Below are 22812 nucleotides of genomic sequence, written 5' to 3'. Positions count from 1 at the left end.
CCACAGAGTGAATACACCCATGTATTTGCACGCAGAACATTCCCAACACCTTAGAAGCCCCGTCCTGTCCTGTCTTACAGTCTCTACCCCATCTCCAAGATAAGCAGTATCCTGACTTCTAAGTGCATGGATTGGTCTTGCCTATTTTGAACTTTGCAGAAGTGAAATCTTGCCATGGGTGCTCCCTGGCCTGGCTTCTTTCACTCAGCATTGTGATGGTCAATTATCCACATTCCTGGGTGTGGTTGGAGTTCCTTCTTTCACATTGCTGTGGAAACATAACTCCACTGTGGAAACAACTCCATTTATTTATGCCTTCTGCTTCTGGTGGGCATTTGTGTTGTTTTCACTTTGGATTGGGGATATTGCAAATAGAACTGCTATGAACCTTCTGGGTCTTATGTTTTGGTGAACGTATGAACACATTTCTGTCGAGGAAATGCCTGGGAATGGAATTGCTAGTTGTGACCTGGCAAATTTTTAATGGTCAAGTTTTAAGTCACAAAATTATTTCCAGACTTAGTGAAATGGAGTACAACACACTCAACATTTTCTGGGGAGATCAATTGTTTGGGAAGCATTTATTACGTATCTTCAGGGGCAAGGCCTTGGAAGAGATGCTAAGATCAGGGAGCATTGGCTCATGCCTTCAAAGAGCTCATAGTTGCTCTTGCCTCTATGTCCTGCAAGAGCATGTTGAAATTAACTAGCTGCCCTCCTTGCAATGGCATTTTTTTCCTAATCCATGAGTTTTTGATTGATAATATTTTGTTTCAGACAATAGATAGGTATGTGATGCTTGCTATAGCATCTTATGTGATACCAGACTGTGATATTTCCAATATACATGATTTTTAGTGATTGCATGCCTTTTTACCAGATGCACATATAGAATGGCAGCTCTAAAATACAGCGTATAAAGAAGCCTATTTAAATTCTTCTTATTATGTTTTGTCATGGGTTCAAATTATTTCCCTGTTTCCTTATCGTGAAAATCTCTATGGAAAGGCCTGTCTTTGTCAATGTCATGTTTGTCAGTTGGCTTCTCCCTGTGCAAGCCACTGAGTTTCTTGGGAAGCGTCCTGGGGTGCCATCTAGGCATCCACATGATCAGGGCAGGAGGCAGAGCCAGGCAAAGGGAAGACGCTGTCAAACTCTCTCTTTTTCTCCTTTCGCTTTCTAGCTGATGACCAAACACCCAGCCAAGCGGCTGGGCTGTGGGCCCGAAGGAGAGAGAGATGTGAGAGAACACGCCTTCTTCCGGAGGATCGACTGGGAAAAACTGGAGAACAGGGAGATCCAGCCACCGTTCAAGCCCAAAGTGGTGAGTCCAAAAAAGCAGGCTGTTGCCTGAGCCCCATTTCCCCAAATCCTGGATGTATTCCACCCACCCTTCTTCCTGGAGAGGGGAAGCTGGTGACTCTGGCCTCTGCAGGCGGAAGAAAACAGCCAAGTAGCAGCCTTGTCCTCAATTCTGTGGTCCAAGCAGCCAGGTTTCCTGCCAAATTTGGAGAGAAAAGACAGATGGCGGGGGGTGTCCTGTGCACACCTCGCCCTCCAGTAGGGAGCTGCAGAGCCCCCCCCAATTTAGAGAGTGAGGGCAGGCCTGCTTTGGGGCTTGGACTTTGTGGGCTCACAGGTCCAGCCAAACTACAGTCCTTGCCCTGCCTTGCGTCTGTCTGCAGCTTTCCCGGATTCGCCCTGCACCAATGGGAACCCCGAAGTATAACTGTTTCAGCCAGCTCAGAGGCAGGGCCTGGGTGCAGCTCCCACTGTAGCTACTGCCCCGCTGCAAGGAGTAGCCAGTTCTGACGCTGCCACCTGTATTCAGACTCCTCCTGTGTGATTTCCATTTTTTTCACTTATTTAACAAACACTATGTGCCAGGCCCTGTTCTCAGTGCTCTACAAATATTCATTTAATCTTCCTAACAGCCCTGTGAGACGAGTACTATTGTCCCCAGTTTACTGTTGGGAAAACTGAGGCACAGAAAGGCCAAGTAACTTGCCAGAGGACACACAGCTGACAGGTAGTGGAACCAAAACGGAGTCTGTCCTCACCTGCTGCACTAGTGCTCTATCTCAGTGACTGCCTGGTGGCTGGTTCAGATTGTTAATTGCAGGCAGTGTGTGACTTTTTAAATGTTTATATCTCTGGAGATAAACCAAGAATCTTTAAGACTTTGACCTTCTCACTCATACCACCTGCCACTTCAGAGCGGCCTCGAGGGACCCTGCTTTTCCCTGTATCCCATTCTACGGGCTGGGCTGATCTGTGCCTTCCAGCTCTGTCACCATCCTGGTCAGAATTGGTCTGTTGCCCGTAGTGCCTCTCCTCCCAGGGCCGCAGAGAGCTGCTTTATTCTGCAGTCAGTTCCAGAAGCATCTGCCATGTTCATTTGGCCCAAATCTGTCTCCTCTGACAGGTGCCCTATGAGCAGACAAAGGGGACCCCTCTGGGGTGGCAGATTACTGGCTGGGTAGCACACAGCTTTATTCTTAGAGCCGCAGCTTCCTATTCAAGTCAGCTTATGTGTCCTCTAAGAATAAAACTGCTGTTGGTGAGCCCACTTGATTTTCTCTTTCTGAGATATTTTTAGTCCAAACCGAAGAAAAACTAAAATTAATCAGGTCAGTTGACTTCCTCCTGAATCATCGTTTCAAATAGGGCGCTCGTGTATCTGCCACCGCACCTTCTCTTTAGCCAGACCTGGATGCTGATTTCAGGGGCTCTCCTACAGTCCCACCCCTTCAGGATACAAACCTGGTTTTAAGGTTTGCGGTGTGGGCAGAGTGATAATGCTGCAAACAGCCTCAGTAGAAAATTCTGTTAGGGATTTTCTTTTTCCCTTCTCCCTTTCGTGTTTATTTGTTGTCTTAAATTAAAATATGAAAAGTACGCAGCAGCATCATAGACACAGCTTGGTATCTTTACAGGAACAACATAGAGACACAGACTGACCCTGTTTTAACAGTTGTACAAAATGCAATTACTTGTCAATCATTTTCCAGGAAGAGCTGAGTTGCAGCAAAGCCAACGATAAAAACACATCATGTTGTTCTGCTTATTCCCACCTTACTTCAGAAGAAGGTGTTTATTTGTATAGTCTCACACCTTTTGTGGATACTTCGCCCTTAACTCAGATGTAGGGAAAACGAGAGGGTGACTTGGCTCCTGAAGCAAAGAGTTTAAGCTGTTCCCTGTGGAAATCATTGGAAGCAAAGTTGTATCATGGTAGGCAGTTGAGTTATGAGCAGCATTTATTTATTTTTTATTCCTAGAGTGCCAATGGATTTTCTCGCTTGTTTTTTTAACTGAGTGATGTTTAGAATAAAAAGGAAGAATAAATTGCTTTTGGCTGTGAAGAAACAGCCCCTGACCTCTCAAATAGAAGCAGAAATCGTGGACCAAGGCTCTCTAACTGAAGGTTTCCCGTGAAAGACCCTGCTGGTGAGAGCTCCAGCCAGAGGGAAGGGAGAGACCTGCTCACAGCGAGATTTCTCAGGCAGAAGCCGTGTTCTGCTGGAGGACCTGTGCACAGGAGAGGAAGAAGGTAGAAGGAGTATGGATGGAGGAGCTGGGACAGCAGGGGAAAGGAAGACATCCATGGAGGTTAGAAGCAAGCGGCTGCAAGGGGAGCAGCAGATGTTTGGTTGCAAAGCAGCAGAAAGTCGAGGGCAAAGAGGTAAATAGGCAAGTTCTGGTCCCTGGGAGGGCAGCAAAGAGCCCTCAGAGGGCTCAGTTTCCCTTAGTCCTCACACCATGCCCTGCACACGGCAGCTGAGTCTGGCTCTTAATCTCCCATGAGGTGGCATCGACTGGAAGGGCACATACCACCTTGTCCAGCAACTTCCTGGGACATTGCTCTGTTCATGCATCGCCATGCTGGAATGGAAATGTCGTGCCACAGACAGTTTAAGTGTTTGAAGAGGACATTTAGAACAGAAGAAAGCAACCTCATTCAGAGCTGCAAACATGCTGTGACTAGGACAAGTGGCAGGGAAAGCTAGCTGCATATGAAAGTGATTCTGTGATGTGGCTTCCCAGCTTCCTCAGTGAAGAGTATATTTCCCTGAACCCGAGCTAATCAAAAAGTCAAAAGAGTTTATAGATGAAATACAGAGCTGAGCATTCTGTGACAGCGGTTTTGTTATTTCTACGATCTAGCAATCCCACTTCTGAGTAGATACCCAAAGGAATGGAAATCACCATGTCAAAGGGATACCTGCACTCCCATGTTCATTGCAGCTCTGTTTACAATGGCCAAGACATGGAACCAACCTAAATGTCCGTCAATGGATGATTGGATAAGGAAACTGTGGTATATATACACCATGGAATACTACTCTGCCATCAAAAAGAATGAAATTCTCCCATTCGCAACAACATGGATGAGCTTGGAGAAACTTATGTTGAGTGAAATTAGCAAAGCACGGAGGGATAAATACCAGATGTCATCACTCATAGTGGGATCTAAGAGAGAAAGAATGAAGGAAAGAAAGACCACAGTGGTGTGTTGTACTTGCAGAGGGAGAGAGCATACAAAGGGATACAAAGCAGGGTGGGAGAAAAGGGGATGCGGAGGGAGGTCAGGGATAATTGTGTGGGGGGCATGGGGTATAATCGCAATTTGTAGTAATGGGCGTGCTTCCGGTATGGATCTGGCCATCACATCTTGAGCACAAGTGGTGACCATCACCTTTGTACCCCATGAATATTCATAATCAATAAAAAATAAAATTAAACTAAAAACATCACTGCTGAAAACATGGGCAAACGTGGCTGCCCGAGGCTCACTGACATGCGCAGTGAGCCCATTTCTGAGACCATCTCGCCTCTGAACAGTGTAATAGCCCTGACTGACAAACCTTGTCTGTCTCAGTGAAGTAGGCCTGGTGTTTCCTTTACCAAGTGCTGCTGAATCTATTTCCCTGAGATTTACAGGATTAAGGGCCAGTAGCTGTTCTCACATGCGGTACTGCTCCTGGCTCCCATGGAATTAAGCCTTTGCTCATTGTAAAATGCTGACAGCAGGACTTCAGCACAGTTATTTGCTGGGTGCCTCTGCAGACCAAGTTTGTGCTTATATGATCGGAGTCTATCATCTTGTTATATATATTTTTTGAAACTTCATTGAAAGATCTTTCCGGAATACTGACTTCCCAAAAGGAGGGGAGAGAGATTCTATTGCTGGCCAGCCACAGCACTTCTCCAAAGGCATCGGAGTTCTCATAGTGTGCTGTCTTTTTATCATCTTCATAACTGCCAGTGACATTATTGAAATTAAACTTTAGACCAAAGTGCCATGCAAAATGTGAGATCCCACCACAAAAGACATCTCAACATGGCATGATCTATCAGGAGGCTCTGCACAGACGTTCCATCTCATGGCGACATTAAGGTCAGGATCTGCAGTGCAGGCACAGCCTAGATTCTGTGTGAGGTTGCATGTAAAGATGAGTGGAGAGTGGCCAGTGTCAGGTGGACAGGACTGTAGCCATCTCCCCTGATGGTGGCAAGTCTGGAGGCCCAGAGATGAGGGAAGAACCTGCCCCTCAGCAGCCAATGGTGGGAAAGAGTCCAGTCCTGGTCCAGACAGCCATGTCTGTGCCTGAAAGGCTGCCATGTGCCACTGTGATTTTCTAGAAGACAGGACAACCACCTGGTAGGGTATAGCCTTTTGTGTACTCGTTTATTTTGTAAAATGAAAGCAAAGGTAAAAACAGAAAGCTGTGCTATGTTTTGCTAGAGTTGAGGCAGCCATGTAACTCTTGTCCTTTGTGAGAAAAGCGCAAAGCACACTGGCTTCAGCAGTCCCTTCAAAGAAACACACGTAGAGAATCCTCTACTGCATAGACATAAGGACCATCAGCTCAGCATATTCCTGATATTCTAAACAACACAACTGAGTCACCACAAAGAGGCCCATTAACGTTCAGAAGATTCCATATAAGAAGATACTTTTTTTTAAATTTGAAAAAACATGTCACCTCTGTAAAGGTTAATCTTCAGTTACAGAGGGAGACATGAGAGCGTCCATCGTGCCTGGCACAGCATCAGGTAAGCGAGGAGGCACTTGGCAGGTGAAAGATGGCACGGGCAGCCCGCTTGGCCCAGCAGGCAGAAAACCCGCTGAGGGAAGGAAAGCTTTTCTTCTGATTTGCCTGAGAAAAAAGTCCAAGATTCTGATCCAGTGTCACTTTGAATTTGTAGGCTTTTACTCTGATTTATTATTCATGTGAATAAAATGACTAAGAACAGCCTTCAAATTTCTATTCGTAGCACATTTTACAAATACTACAAGTGTAAGGTTAATTGATTATTCTTTTTTGAATTCTGTTTATTGGCACCAAGGAGCAGAATAGCTAGTTCATAATCAAGCCAGAAACATCTGCTGTAATTAAATGGTTATTAGTGAAAGAGGAATTAATCTATAAAGTTAACACCAAGAAATATATTCCAGAGTTGACAGGTAGGCAGAGCACTTTAGAAATAGGCCTGTCTTTCATGGGTGGCCTTTCTTAGCAAACTACTGTAGTTATTTTATCAAAAAAAGACAGAGAGATAAAACAGAATAACTTTCACCAGGACATTGTCATTTTTGCAGCAAGAGCCAAAGAGAGTAAGCACATCGGGAGCAAACGTAGGTGCTCCCTACATCTCTGCTCTGCCGAGAGAACACATAGTCAGGGCTCATTTTCCCAGTCAACACGAAGTCCTTTATTTCACAGTGTCCTTAGCTTGTTTGCAGAGCTTGACGATGGTTTAATTTTTGAAGTTGGTGCAGTGATCCTTTATATTTTAAAAAAACTTTTAGTTTGAAATAACTTCTAATTTCATGCTTGCATAAGAGTTGGGAAAATAGTATAAAGACTTTCTGCATCCTCTTTACCCAGATTCCCTAAACAGTTTACCATGTTTGCTTTTTCGTTCCTTTTCTGTATCTCTGTCCATGTGTGTGTATGCAGACACACACATATACATATTTTTTTCTGAATCATTTTTGAGAGTAAGCTATATGTAAGGCCTCTTTACACCTAAATAATTTCTTGTGTATTTCCTGAAAATAAGGACATTTTGTGGTAATGTTCTTTTAATAATTACTCTGAAAAGTTATTTAGAAAGCAGCAGCTATCCACATAAAAGGGGGAGGGGCCCTGGAGTGATTGTCTAATGGATACAGTACAGTACAGTAATGGCAGCCTGAGCTGCATCTAGTCAATTCTCTTGGGTGACAGGTAGCTTCGTTCTCTTGGCGTTTGTATTGAGCCAGTAACAGTGATGCTAATGAAAACTGAGATTCTCAAGACTTGGGGAGCTCTGCTGACAGCATACAACCATTAACCAGTCTTTGGAGAGTAGAATAAGTCACATTATGATGTATTTAGGTTTGATTTAAGCCTCTAAACCAATCTAAGACAGCATCTTTTACTTGGTTAATTAGAGGCAAGCAGTTTTTCTTATTCTTTGATAATTACTCTCCCAAATACTTTTCTGCTTGGAAGAGAAATTGGAAGAAACGACATTTAAAATACTCAATATAAATAAGTAGCCCTATTGCAAGCCTCAGAGAGCTTCAGTGGTGAGTGGCAGCATAAATACAGACCCTGTACACCTCAAGTCCTGTGAGTGACAAGTTTGAAGGTCCCCAACAATGACAGTCATTACAACTTTTCTTGGAAAAGGAGGCTTAAATCCTCTAAAGCTGGCCATTAATATAAAGAAAGACCAAATGGAGTGCATGTCTTTATTCCATAGAAGACAGTAAGCCAGAACCTTTGACTACATACACACGTGCCTATCATACCTACAAGAATCCACTCATATGATGTATGGCTTATAGCTGATGTCTATCAGCAAACTCATCAGTATAATTAGCCTTCCTCTGGAGCAGAATTTGCCCTTGCTAGATAATGGTCTAAGGCAGTAGGTGAGACAAGTACTGTTTCATTTTGTCCAGAAGCTAAAGCCCATCGCTGATCTCTCAGTACAGGTGCTGTTGGCAGGAGGTAAAGGAGGTCCCAGTCACTTTAAAAAAACATTATTAAAATATCGTCTCTCTATGGTGAAATAAACAGTACTGCCCCACTAATCATTATCTTTTCTGTAACCTTCCAGAAAGTTGTATGCATGTGTAAATATACATGACGAGGTTGTACCATGTTTTGCATCTTGGGTCTTCATATAACACTCCATCTCAGGGGGGTTCTCCATGTCAGCCTGTGTAGGTTAAGGCATTCTTTACACAGGTATTCCCGATTCTTGAGTTCCAAGGCCAGGAAGTGACTGTTCTCCAAATCCTCTTCTCTGTCCATTCTTGTTCTCCAGACTATCTGTACCAAAATGCACTGGCTTCAGTGGGCATCCAGGTCTTCGGTGAGCACATTTCCAGAGCCTTGGGTGACTAAATGAGCAAACTAACCTCACTTTTAACCCTGACCTGTGTGCTCCTGCTTGTGTTGGTCACGCATGGAAGGCCATTCCCTGAGCATGCTGATCTTCATAGAGAGGGCAGGCTGGTGGCTAGGTCCCCTCACTGGATGGTTCCATAGTACGGACATTGCTTAAATAAGGACGGCATACACATACGCATCAGGGAGCTGTGCAGGTGGTGGCGATGTGCTTACTGCTGCATCCCACCAGACCACAGACAGCGCTGCGGTCCCCCCAGCACTGGGACTCAAAATGCATGTAAGGATTCCCTTAAGACCAAGCACATCCTGATGCTTCTGGTGACTGTGAGAGAGACCCCCACCCTTGTATGTTTCCTTTCTTGGAAGTTTGGCAGCACGCCTTTGCTCTTTATTTGTTCTGCACTCTTCCTGCTCTTCTTGGTTTTGTTTGGTTTTGCTTTTTAGTGGCTGTATTTTTGAGCTACTCATATTCCCATACTCAATCCCATGACAGTGACCATGGGGTTTTGTTCTACATGATGGAAACACTGAGGTAGAGGGCAGGGCTGAGACCGATGCTTGCATCGTGCATGCTTGGTGGCCTCTCTCAGGCAGGAGGCATAGCTGAGGTTGACTTCTGCAGTGCAGCTCAGCCTCCCTCCACACCCTGTCCCAGGATGCTAGGGTTGTGAGCGACCCCTCCGCCACACAGGGCTTGGAGGGGAAGCGTTGCAAGCCCAGATTCCATGCGGGGTCCACGTCTTTCTGTGCTCTGTACCGTCTTTACCATGCCTGATTTCTTCTGGGCTTGTTTTATTATGTGATGATTTCACCAAATGGGCAGGAATGTCAAAAATAGCAAAGGAGTTAATTTCTGAATCCAGAGATGGGGTGGGGGAGAGGGTAGGTTATTGATCACACGCCTTGTATGTGCTGGGCATTCGCTACACCCGTCACACCTTATGTCTGTATCAGGCTTCATCTCTGACAAAGGACCTCACATGCACTAGTTCCCTTGATCTGCACAATAGCCTGGGCAGGTGGATAGTCACATCCCCATTTGACCCTTACAGAGAGATGCAGTGAGTTGCCCTAAGCTCTACCTTGGGGCTTTTGATCTCTGGTCTGGTCCCTCACCGGCTGGGCCCTCCACTTTCTCACAGGTATCAACACTGCCCAGTGAATACAAGACCTCACCTGCTCTCAGGCACTACCAGGGAACTAGTCTGGGCTCACACAGCCCAGTCAGGTTTGGGCCACCCTCCTTCCCCTCCCTCTTGGTCCCTCACCAGTTGTCACATTCCAGATGCATATCACATCCCAGATAGCAGAAGCCTCAGGTGGCAAAAGGTACAGTGGCCTTTGGGAGTGAAGACAGTGCAGACCCAGCCCAGGGGTTCTGCTCACAAGTTGCTTTTAGCTGCTGTGTGTTCTTGGGTAGCCTAGAGCTCCGAGGCCATGGACATCCCAAACTGGCCAATTGTCACAGCTGGCCGTGGAGGCCGCCCTTCAAATAGCTGTGGTAACAGCCCTCCCGCTGCGCCCCCCAGGAATGTTGGGAGAGGGCCTGCAGTCAGGCTAGCTTCATTCTTTACTCGCTCACTCACACACCCACCAGCACCACTAGGCACCCCCTTAACCTGCCATGGTGCCTCTTTTTGTTCCCTGTTCCCATCCAAGGTTGGCGCCTGAGGCCACTGCCCATCAAGCCCAGGCTATGAGTGAGGCTGATTGTAGGAAGCAGGAAGACTGCCTTCTACATTGGGAATGCAGTGGCTTGTTGAAGCCGTCGTCCCCAGGATCCCAAGAGCTGTGATTTCCATTATCATTTTCAGTAGTGGTGGTGGTGACAGGAGATAGTTGGAGTCCTCCATGTAAACATCTCGAAAACAAGTAACTCAAGACCTTCCCCAATTTGACTTAAAGGAAATTGTCTATTTCTGGGTCTAATTTTGGTAAGAACTGTGGGGGGCTCATTTTTAAAGCCTTGAGAGACCCTCCATGATGTAATAACAGGTGATATTTCTCACAGTACAAACCTGTGGTAAAAACAGCCATGCTTCCCCCGCCCTTTGGTGGGGCAAGGAGACCTCGTCACGGTGTGATCGCTCTCGAAATAAAAAGTCTTTCTGAATCTTGGCTCTCGTATTATCTTCAGATGTCAGCCTCCAGCTTTTCCAGGGCTTTCCTCCCCCTTGCTTGCTAAGATACACTCTTAGTCCCTTTTTGTCACACTCTTGATGTGTCTGAACTTCAGTGGGTCGGTTTTTACTCTTTGCCCTCGGCCTGTCCCTGCCTCTGGTCTCTCCACCTAAGTGAACCAGTTTAAGAAAAGCTTTCATTTGTTAAAATATTACTCTCTTTGAGATCAGGGATACTTCCAGATGCAGAGTGAGAAAGGAGAGGGAGGTGTTTCTGGTCGTGAGCAGTTCTGAGACTGACAGTGGTGTTGCCGTTCAGTGTGACGCAGAGCCGCGGTCGGACTCCATCGTTCTCCCCTTAGTCCTGCTATCCTCAGCACAGATGTAGCACGAGGCTTTAACCAGCAAGGTCTTTTGCCCCATTTATTACAGTGCTTGGCTTTGCAAGCAGTGGAGGTGCCTTAGGAGTAACCCACCTCTGGACACCCGCTTTAGAGTGTGATGTGCTCAAGCATCCATCCCAGGCTTCTCAGTGTTCAGGTTTATGGGGTCACCTTTAGATCCTGGAAACTCTCCTTTCAATTTGCTTTTAATTTTCCTTTTGCAGTAAAGCCATGGCTTTTAGAAACTTCCCATCGGAATGTGATTTGTGAATACCATGAAGACGGTACTCAAAGGGATGGGTCAGACCTGGGCCATCTTTTCACAGAACAAATGGATAAATCTAGAGCTAGGCAGATAGCTGAACAGCCGGAAGAAAAACATCTTATCCTGGCTGGCCTTGCTCTTCTTTTTGCAGACTCACCACTTTTACTGGTTTCCCTCCAAAAAATTCCTTCTTGCTCATCTTTGCGTGGTTACTGAGCCTAAGAGAAGGAGAGATGATCTCTTATTAAGGGAGCACACATCCTGGCCTCTGGGAAGGATGACCCGGACTCCCTTGCATTCTTCCAGGCAGTGGGAGTTGGTTAATCGGCTTCCACAGGGGCCTTTTCCTGCTCACCATATTCTCGCCTTGGGCTTTGGCCGCTCTCCCTTTTCTGCTCCCACCTCTTGCCCTTCCTGCCTGATTTCTGTGTTTGGCCCCCACATTTGCCCTGACACTGACCCTGGGAGCTCCTCAGCCCACATCACAAGCTTGGCACACCCCAGGGTTTCCCAGCAGCAGCGCTGCTGACACTTTGAGCTGATCATTCTTTGTTGGGGACGGGCTGTCCTGTGCACTGTAGGATGATCAGCAACGTGCCCTTCAGTGCCCCCTGCCCAAGTCGTCACAACCAAAAGTGGGTTCCTTAGGGGGCAGAATCATTGCTGGGTGAGAACCACTGGTATATCCAAAAGAAGACTATTTCTTTAGTTGTTACCATCGTCACAGGAGTATCTGAAAGTGGTGCCCCAGCAGCAGCTGGTCCCTATTTGTTTGTGTAACCGATGAGTCAGGTGCAGACTCCTGATTAATTCCTGGGAAGAAAGAGTGTACCCCTCTTTCTTTCTTGAAGAGCTTTTGCCGGTGGCTCCTAATGGCCTGTGCATGTGGGCGATACGCGCTGCAGACCCTGCCTCTGCTGGCCCCTGCTTTGAAGTGCCTTGTGCTCTTCCGAGGAAGGCACCGTGGAGCGCAAGCAGAAGCTTTGCTGTCCCACTTGTGGGAGGTGGGGCCTGTGTGATGAGTGGTCCTCACAGTCTGTGTGGCCTCTGTAGAGTGACTTTGATGCCCTCAAACAACCCCCTGCCTCTCATCCCGTCTCCCCCACCACACTCGTCCCCCACATACCCACCAGTCACTGCAGTGTGACATCTCCTGGGGTTATGAGTGGATGGTTGCTTATTAAAATGAAAATAACACCATAAAGGAAAGTTGTGAGTTATGAAGACCTTGCTTTGAATTTATGACATGCTTTCCTCCTCAACAGGTACTTAGCAGCAGGCTTGCATGTGATGAAAAGAATTATAACAAAAATAGATTCTCAAGAAAACATTTTAGAAGATAGAGAAGGATATGAAAGAAGGTGTGGTCCATGACACTAGACTGGCCTTATAAAGATACCAACAATACGCACTAAACTCCTACCACACACTGTGTTCTGTGCAAAACTCTGTACCTGTAACCTCCATAACAGCCCAGGGAGGGAGGTATGGCTATTCTCCCCATTTTACAGGTGAGGAAATTGGGTGGACCCCACTTCACAGTTTACCTACAACTATCCTCTGTTAAAGGTCAGAGAAAACCTGGATAGTTTCAAACTTGTGCTAACTCAGAATTAATCCTTATTGCCCCTGTGGTACTACCAGTGGGTAAAAGGGCAATAATTTGTAATATTGAAAATCATTATTAATATCACCAGTGAAACTCCCAGCTCTGAGAGTCACCCTGGAATCCCAGGGACTTCAATATGCTACAACCCTTCTGGGTGGCTGGAAAAGTGAGGAGTACAGTCCCCTTTACCCCCTGCCACCTTTGGAGTGAGGCTCCCAAGCAAAGCTGCTTTAGCGGCTTGTTTCTCAGACATGCTAACAGGGCAGCTCTACCCGTAGCCCCCATCTGCACAGTGTGCCCTGGGGACCCTGGAGGAGAGGACTATCCAAGACAGGCAGCAGGCTGTGCTCTGCCTCCCCAGGGCCCTGTGCAAACCTCCTCCAGCCTGAGACTGCCCTGCGAATGAGCCCCACATCAATCTGTCTGCCAGTGGCCCAGCTCGATCTAGATGTGCTGAATTCCATCTGGGCCCAGGAGCCAATCTCCCAACCTTGCCACCCCACCTACCCCATGTTGCTTTAAGACTGACTTAGCAGCTGGAGTTTCTAGAACGTCCCAGTTGGAAGGCAAAGATATATGGCTTTTACTTAATTACGAATATTGTTGCAGTGAACCAAGTGGGGGGCAGTGATCTCACCCTCTGGGTTCAGGGGTAACACCATCATCCTGGTCTTGCAACATGGAGCCACGGCTGACAGCCCTGCGTGCGTGATGTTGGCGCTCACAGCTCCGCTTGTGCAGCGAGGTGGACATGAAATAAAAAGCTTTCTCCCTGTTGCTTCCTTACTGCCAGCAGTGCATCTCCACCTGGGCCGCTGTTCCAGGGGTGTATGAAGATTTACAATTGAGTGACTCTTTGGTGGCGTTTGCTATGCCTGGCTTCTGAATCCAGTAGACCTGCAAGTCCTTCAAGATTGTTCCTGCCTAACCAGCCCCAATGCCTCCGGACCACGCACCTCCCCACAGAAGGCTCTCAGAAAGCTGCTCTCTGTGTTTTGTAATATCTACTGACCTTTCCTTCTCCTTTTTTCTCCACAGTGTGGCAAAGGAGCAGAAAACTTCGACAAGTTCTTCACACGAGGGCAACCTGTCTTAACACCGCCTGATCAACTGGTCATCGCTAACATAGACCAGTCTGATTTTGAAGGGTTCTCGTATGTCAACCCCCAGTTTGTGCACCCCATCTTACAGAGCGCAGTATGAAACTCATCGAGAACAAACTCCTCCCCAGCCTGCCCCTGGCAGTGGGAAATGATCCCCAACCCTCCAATTCTAAGGCCACAGCCTTATGTCTCGTCTCGTTCCACATGGAGGCCTGAAAACCGTAGGGATATTAGTCCAAATGTGATCAGCTGTTCAGGGTCTCTCTCTTACAACCAAGAACATTATCTTAGAGGAAGATGACATAATGTACAGTGTCCAGTTTAATTATGTAGAAGTTACATCTGGCTGTAGGTTAACCCTTCCTAGAAAGCAAACAGACTCTTGCCCCCTTTTTGGTACGATTTGATATGTTTTCCATACCCTCTGTCTGTGGATTCTCACCGTCAGGATCCCCCAACCAGAGAGAGATGTTAAAGTGAACCTACCCAGCCCAGTGGGCCAGAAGCATCTCCATCCAAGACGTCTTTGGAATGAAAGAACAGGGAGCCCAGAGAGTTGCAAGGAGGGACTGGGAGTGGGGGAGGCATGGAAACACCCTCTACTTCTGTTCTCTGCCTCAATGGAAATGGTCCCTAGGGTCAGAGAGGCCAGGATGAACCTAATCACTGTCCCTAAGCACTGACACATCATAACCCAATCACAGTCCAGCGGTTACCAGTTTTAAAAAGAAAGGAAACCTCAGACGAGTGTTGGGTGGATCTGTCATCTGGTACCCTACTTGGTTGATAACTGTCTTGACACCTGCATTCTTTTTAAGAGGCCAAATCGTCTAAGGACTTTGCTGCATAAGCACATGAGATCATTTCAGATCGAGGATAACCAGTGTTGTGTGTTCATTTTGATCTCCGGGAGATTACTCTTTGATCCAGGGTGCCATCTGTAATCATGCCACTACTCACAAGTGTGTTAGCCAACACCCCCCACCCCCCCGCAACACCAATATTTTGCTACTTATGTTGTTACCCTTCCCAAGAAGCTGAAGTTTTTGCCCTGACCCCTTTTGTACTTATTTATTTAATAGGCTGCAGTGTCGTTTATGAAAGTACGATGTACAGTGACTTAATCAACATGTTGGCTCTAGCATCAGTCCCTGTTGACTGATTTTCCTCCCTTCTCTAGCCCTTGACGTTAGGGATGAAAACCAATATGGTTTTGGTTCCCATTTCCAGTTCATGTTGAATGACACTCCCAGAGCTGCAGAATCAGGAAACCTGGGTACATATCAGCTCAAAGATGTTTTATTGCTAGAAGGATTTTAATATGTTTTGCAAATGCATCATGCAATGAATTTTGCATGCCTATAACAAACCTTAATAACAAGTGAATCTACATTATTGACATAATCATATCAAGTATAAAGAGAGTATTATAAAAATTTTATAAGACACAATTGTGCTATATTTGTGAAGGTTCTTGTTTCTAATCTGCTTTTATGATTAAGTTTGAGCTTAATCCTTCGCTGCTGTGCTTTCTCTGCCCATCCCCCATCCCCGCACATGGGCACTATACCAGATATATTAATTTTTTAATGTAGATCTAATTTCAAAAATGAATGGTTACTTTACATGATCAGTTAGGCTCTTACTATATATGTATATGTGTATTTGATTCTACTTCTGTTTGTGGGATTATGTTCGAGACGAGACTCTCTCTTAGCTCCTTAATGCCATCTTCTGTTCGGTTCCCCTGCCTCTCTTGGTGACAATGGGAAGTGTCTCATTCCAGTATACCTATATATTTGTGCACCTGTGGCATTGTCACAGCACCCGGACTGAACGCTGTGTGTTTGTGTTTGTTTTATTCCTTTCAACCTTGTGACTGCTGGGGCCCCAGGGGTGGGAGGGACAGGAAGACTCCCTTCTTGCCATGTGTACCTGGACACACGGGAAGCATGGGATCCCTCCTGCTGCCCTGGGAACCACCCACTGTCTGCTCCAGCATGTACAAACCTCACAAGACAGACCGTGTATGAGCCCTGAGCACAGTCATCCCTGCAGGTACCAGCAGACTCTTTCTAGAGGCTGCAGATTTTCTTCCAGCTGTTGCTAGGATTGGCCTTTCCAGTCTCTTGATTTCCATTCTGCACCTCTCTGGTGAGATGCCCTCACATTGCAAGGCTCCCAGAGGAGCCAGGCTTCTGCAACATCAAGAAGAAGTCGAAGTGAAAGTAGCTCTCAGTCCTTGCAGAGAGCTGCTCTGTTTCCTCCCCAGAGCACCTACCAGCTAAGCACTCCTTATTTCCACTGTCCAGCTGCTTGCCTGAAGTTCATGTGGCATATGACCACTGAAGGGTCTTTGAGGTGGAAGGCCCAGCTCGTCCTGGAAACCCCTGCTTGGAGGGAGAGAGGGAGCAGGGAATGGGCCAGACCAGCAAAGAGAAATTTCCGCTGCCATCTTTACTGGACTATAGACTTGAAAACTCAGAAAGGGCCCTGCTCATCTATCCCTTCAGTCCTGCTGCTCGGTGCACATGCTGAGGACAGGTCCTCACCAGGGACACCTCATTTGGCCTGATGGAAAAGGGACCAGTTTATGTAGGAGCTTAGGAGGCAAAAGGGCCAGCCTGCTGCCCCAGACTGGAGCGGCAGCAGGACTAATCCCCAGCCAGGCCCCAGGAGGTGAGGAAGGTTCCACAGAGGAACACTTGGGGCCATTCACTCCAGTGCCCCGAACTGCCTACTGGTTGTAAACAGGCAGCAGGCTCCGGCTGCCCTCCAACAGCCAACACTCACTCATATTTCTCCAGAAAACATATTCAATGTCTCAGCTGGCTCATATTCTTTCAGATTGTGTGGCAAAGTTTTCAAAGAAAATGCCCTGACTCTGGGGCCAGCACTCTGCCTGAGGGACAGCAGGCTCTAGGGGAAAACAGTAAAAATCAGGCCCCGTGGCGTGTTACCATGATGAGCCTGCTTTACACATTGCTGAGTATGGAATTCAGATAAAGGTTAATGCTTTAAAGATCTGAGCAGCCCCAGACAGTTATTGCTGAAAGACTAACTCCTGTGAATAAGCATTAACAACTGCTGCCTGCAGAATTGACATAGAAAATTCTGCGTCCTTGTCGCTCATCATGGATGTTGTGTGACATGAAATGGCAGAGAACAGGCGGCTTTAACTGCAGCAACCAAGTTGTAGGCTGGCCCCGAAAAGTCAAGTCCCTGGAGGACTGAGGACTGTTTAGGAAGACCTGCCCCGGAGCACTGCTGGTCTTGCCAGGGCCTGTGGAGGTCCCCCCCCCACCCCCCCGCAGAATTTAGCACAATACAGCTCTCCGCAGGACCTCCAGGCTGTGAGCACAAAAGGCCATTCAGATTACTTTGCATTATTTTCCCTCGGAAGGTGGCTGCTGCTTGTGGCAGAAACTTCCCCCTGAGGCTGCAGGCCAGTGGTTGGCTGCCCTCCTCTTGGCACCTTGTCAAAAGTCACCAGGTGCTTGGTTTGATTGGAAGTAGCTGGACCCTGCTGCCAGGTGCAGCCCTCAGAGGTTAAAGGGAGACTCCCACCCAGGCAGGAACTAACTCAGAGGTAGACATGAAACCCCAGGATCCGAAATGATTGCTCTTCAACACGCCCACTTCTCTTTTATCCCCATGGCCTAGTATGAGTTAATGCAGAATCACTGTCTGTCCTAGGCTTTCTTATTAGGAATTTTGGCAGAAAATTGGGGGTCGAGAGCTCTTTGGAAACTTGGCCTGAAATAGTTGGTTGAAAGGTTATGAAAAACCAAGATTAATGCAACCCAGCAAACAATTGTGGGGCACTTCTCTGAGCTAAAGTCCTTAGAAGAGTGTGGTGACTTGCTGGAAGGAGGGTGCAGACCCCAAGAGAGCCACCCAGATACTTGCAACAGGCAGGAGAGGAAGGTGCTGCTATTTGCGATGGCTTTCCATCGGAGGTTGTTGGTGCAGATGGAAGTCACTGTGCTGGTTCTCAGGAGTGTTTTTTGTCAGGGACATAGTCCGCTCCTCCTCAGAAAACACCTCCCAAATGCCAGCAACATCCTTCTGGCATCCAGCTGCTAGAAGCCTCCTTCCTCACTCTACCTTGAAATGGCTGGCAGTTCTCTGGGCAGAGCCAGACCATCCCGTGGACCCTGGAAGCCAGTAGGTTTCCACCCGCCCATTTTCCTCTGTGGCTTCCTGCGAAGAATTATAACAGCTAAGGACAGACAAAGATGTTTCGAAAACAACACAGCAGTTCCCCCGTGGTTCCACTTAGCAAGAGAAATTCGAGGGCTTTTTGCTGGGATTTTTCTTCTCAGTCCTGAAGAGGGGGAAGAAGTGAGAAACAGGTTTTTAAAAGCCCCAGGAAGGCGACACCATCTGACAGTCATTTTCTCACTTTGGTCTTGTGAAGTCTCCTGGTTCTTGTGTATACATAGCACACCATTTCCTGTTTATAACCCAGCAAGGGTAGGAGCGCCTGGTCCCCACTGAGCACATGATCACGAAAGGGACACTGAGCCAGGGGCCCGAAAGGGTGATGGCCATGAGAGTTACAGGGATAGTGACAGGCTTGACAGTTACAAGGAAGGAAAAGGGCACTGCACACTGATTTGACAAGGATTGCAGGGAAATATTTTTAAAAACCATTTTCCTTGAGCTGCATGGGCTACATTTTATGAAATATACTGGATAGTCAACATGCCTGTCATTTCCCATTTGGGCTGATGCAGCAAATCTAGGGAATGCTGTTGTATTTCTGCTGTTAGAAGATCCAAAAAACTGGGAAAGGTTACCTGAACTAGTCATGGATGAAGGCAGTCATTTATAAGTGGTGTCAACCACAATTGGTTAATTCCATAAAGTCAGGGACTCTTTGGGAGGGTTAAAAGCGTGAATGACTGTGACCCCTGTGCCTCTTGTCTGTATGATCAGGTGTCAGTTAATAACCATGTAGGTCAGTTGATAACTCAGTAATCAAACAGCCTTACAATGACCCTACACTAAAGCCCACAAGTTCCAAAGACTTTTTTTAACCTTAAGGAAGAAATTAATTTGGTAATTCCAGTAGAACTGAATATACTGGGCTATTTGTACTTTTTTTATAGAGAACTTTAGTAACACAATTCTTCTTTAAGAATGAATTTTTAAAATAAAGCTACTGACAATTTCCTAAGATTCCAATCACATGAAGCCTATAGGAGGACTCTGCCTGAGTCAGCTAGAGCACCCCAGACCTGCATTCCCACTGCAGGATTTTCCCAGGCCAGTGGGGTACGGAGTCCACATCAGAATGACTGCAAGTTCAAGGGCTGCAGCTTGTTGGCAGACCAGTGCTGTCTGTGTTTTCAGTAGACACGGGACAACTGCCTGAGGTCTAGGAACTCAAACCATAGGGAAGATGGCTTTATTAACCCCCTTCCAGATGCAGCCCAAGGATAGCATTCCCAGGGGTCTCTAGGACCCCTTTCCTCACTCTCTGAGGCACTGTGACCACCTTTTGGCAGGAGGAGGGGGTTGCTTCCTCAGCTCTGTCCCCAGTCCCCTCCAGCTCCCAGGTCTCTCACATTTGGTGAAGATTCAGAGATGCCCTATTAGGTAGGGTTTTGCCCACTGGGCAATCAGAAATACTTCAATATCCCGAGAAATAAGAGGCAGCAGCAAGCGTGTCCACTGGCGTCTGCTTCACGGTGTGGCTTATGTGAGTAGACAGAAGCCTACCTTTCAGAAAACAGGTAGCAAGTCCACTTCATATGAACCTTTTTTTTTTCTAAAGACAAATGGCAGCTCTGCACTTTCTGATTAAACAGCTGCTTCTCTGTCTCCCCTGCTTAACCTTAGCACTACCCGTTCCTGTGATTGTTTGTAAATTTTTGTTGATATTCTTCCTGAAAAATGTGACTCTTTTCTTGGGGGGCTTAGTGGACTATACAAAATCTATACATGAAGGCAGTTACCATTTTGAGTCTAAAGATTTTCTAAAAATTAGCCTCATATCCCTTCTGTTAAGATCTTTCAGAATATCTTTTATAGACGGTCAAAAACATTTGAAATCATTGGTTTTTGCTACCTGATTTTTGTGTGTGTGTGAAGGACAAGCCATGTTTCAATCATCAATGGAAAATCATCGTGTAAGACCCCAAATTTGTATGGAGAAAGAGATGGAGTTTGAGGTTATTTCCTTAGATAAGCACCTACAGACAAAACGCAGGGGCCGTTCAACTGTCAGATGACGTTTGGCTACATAGCAGGAGAGATGGATGTATAAATTACTGCATTGCTTTTCTCAATTTGTATAACCTCTAATCTTTGTTTGCATGATATGCTTTGTTAGACACATCAATTGTAGTTTGGAAGCAAGTGTGTATGAATAAAGACAGCGATCATTCCTGGGTCTGGCCGCACTGGTCTCATTTGCATCTCTCTGCAGCACCGCCGGTATTTTCCACCGAGTGTTCATCAGAGAGCATTTGACTCTGGACATGCTCTGCAGAACATTTTAATCTTCTTCCACCTGTCTCAGGCATGGCTCTCCATTCAAAGGTATGTTTTTGTGTGTGTGTGTGTGTGTTTTTGTTTTTGTTTTTCCTTAAAATACTTTGTGCTTTGAATCAAAGCCCAAACGGATACTGGGATAAAGTAGGGGCAGGTCAGTCGCTCATTCATTTGCCCACCATTCATGGAGCACCTGTTCAGAGCCAGGAGTTGTTCCAGCACTGGGGTGGCCCCTGCCTGCATGGATCTGACAGTCCTGCAACCCAGACTGCAGGGCACACAGCAGCTGATGAGCACAGCATCCGAGGATGGAGAATCCCCTTCCCCTGGAAAGAAAGATTCCAGAAGGAATTCAGCCCACATCTTGAGAATTTTTCTCCGGAAATAGATATTTTTCACACATCCTGTTGGCCACATTTTGGATTCGGCTTCAGGACCGTCCCCACTTTTAGTATCAGCAGCCCTCATCATATATTTATCCATGGGTGAAAAATTGGGGGAAATTTTCAAATGTGGAACATCCAAAAACCCCCAGTGTTCTAAAACTCAATGCCATCGAGGCAATACACCTCAAAAAGAATGAAAACAACAAACGACGATGTCTAAAAGCTGAGGATGGGCCTTGGCAAAATTTGTCTTTGCCCACTTCCTCGCCTCTTTTGGGACGATGCTCTCCCCTCTGCTCACGGCCTTACCTCATGGCTGCCCCCTGCCCCATAGCCCACCATCCTACAACTGCCCACATACCCCACCCGCTCTAACCCACTTGCATCCAGACCTGCCTGTCCCACCGTCCCTTCCCTCAAGGCCCTGCTGTCCCAGCACCCCCTGACTAAGAAGGTTACCCAAGCGTTAGTGTCCACAAGGTTAATGTTCCATCCCCAAGAGGCTGCTGTTGTGCTTAACCTGGACATTAAGGGTCTTTCAGCTGCTGATGCAAGGGCCAGGGGAGAAGTATTTTGAGGAAAAGCAAAGGGCACTTCTAGAGCCCTCAGAGCAGTGTGTTGCCTGGCTCGAGGGATGGCCCTGAACTTCAGTCTGGGCTGGCTGATGTTACATACGAATGTGGCTTGCGGCTGTCCTCACATTGCCTAGCATGGTGGCAGTGGGAAGAGCAGCTTAGTGTCTTTTTAGCATGCCCTGAGCTTCCACCAGTGTGTGTTTTACTTCATTTTTTTCCTGCCATGAAGAGTGAGTGTAGTGGGCCATCTTGCACAGAGCAGCATTCTCAGAAGCAGCCGTGGCCGGGAGGGCCTGAGTCTGTCCACCAAAACTTACCCATGCAGGGCAGCCTCAGGCACAGCTGGATCCATATGGCTGGCACCAAGCGGTGGACAGTTATCTTTACAGGGGTACCGTGTGCCACCCAGAGTGGAAGCTCAGACACTAGTCCTGCTGTACCACATGGAGCTCACCCTCCCAAGCCCACCGCTGCCCATTAACACCATGTTCATCAGCAGGGATTATTGGGTTTACTCCATGTCGGGGTTCTCAACTGGAAGTCATTTTCCCCCCAGAGGCATTTGGCAATGTCTAAAGACATTTAGTTTCTCATGAGTCAGGGGATGTGCTACTGGCATCTAGTTGGTAGAGACCAGGGGTGCTGCTAAACATCCTACAGTGCACAGGGCAACCCCCCAACCCCACCCCCTGCCAACAAAGCATTATCCCCGCCAAAATGTCAGTGGTGCTGCTGTTGAAAACCCTGTTCTGAAACGTATTCCAGGTCCTTCCACCGGGCTCCATCTCCCCTGATCCCTCGTGGCCCTCTCTGCACAGCAGCCACAGGCCCTTGTCTGAGCAAGTCCTTTCCTATTTAAAGCCCTCCAATGGCTTCCCATCACCCAAACCTTCCTATAGCCTACCAGGTTCTTGGCATACAGGGTCAATGGTTAGGAGGGGGAGCTCAGAGAAATGCTGACTTGTTTGTGTCTGTGTGTCTTTTCCCATCAGAATACAAGCTCTACAGAGGAGCCAACATACCCATCCTGTTCACTGCTAGATCCCAGCACCTAGAGCAATGCCTGGGACATGGGAGGGGCTCAGAATGTTTGTTGAATCAGTGAGTGAATGAATGAATCCCAAGACTGCTTAGAGTCTAGCAAGGTGTTACAGAAACCATTACTAGGCCATGGTCTCTGCCCTCAAGGCATTCACAAACTAATTAAGGAGACAGGATGTACACACAAGAACTAATTAAAGATTATTCCTTAAAAACTTATCATGAGCTTATGCCTCAGAAACACAAGATCTCAGTCTCTGTCCTTCAGCCCAGAATCGAGAGGCAATGGCTGCCTGTGGTTACACTTGAGCAATCATTTAATGCCCCGAGCTTTTTCTTGGGCCTATTGTGTGCTCTGGCAGAGAAATTATGGCTCAGCTAAAATGCTAATGCATGTGGGCAAAGGCCATCTATT

The 22812-nt window shown here is 47.0% G+C and overlaps 1 protein-coding gene across 2 annotated transcripts in view; it reads left to right on the top strand.

Annotated features, from left to right (window-relative positions):
• The window catches only part of PRKCA (protein kinase C alpha), a 428415-nt gene extending 408126 nt beyond the window's left edge, over positions 1-20289 (top strand). The window contains exons 16-18 of one of the 2 annotated variants that reach the window (XM_063080316.1): positions 1184-1324; positions 8329-8376; positions 13830-20289. In XM_063080316.1, the coding sequence (XP_062936386.1) occupies positions 1184-1324; positions 8329-8376; positions 13830-13994 (354 nt within the window). In that variant the 3' untranslated portion in view covers positions 13995-20289. The remainder of the gene's footprint in view (positions 1-1183; positions 1325-8328; positions 8377-13829) is intronic. The other variant, XM_063080317.1, reaches the window with a different exon arrangement.
• The last annotated feature ends 2523 nt before the right edge of the window (positions 20290-22812 follow it).

Source organism: Cynocephalus volans, chromosome 16 (genome assembly GCF_027409185.1).
Source record: "Cynocephalus volans isolate mCynVol1 chromosome 16, mCynVol1.pri, whole genome shotgun sequence".
NCBI classification, from domain to species: Eukaryota; Metazoa; Chordata; class Mammalia; order Dermoptera; family Cynocephalidae; genus Cynocephalus; species Cynocephalus volans.
Note: the sequence above shows the minus strand (reverse complement) of the source record. Positions and strands in the feature narration are given on the sequence as shown.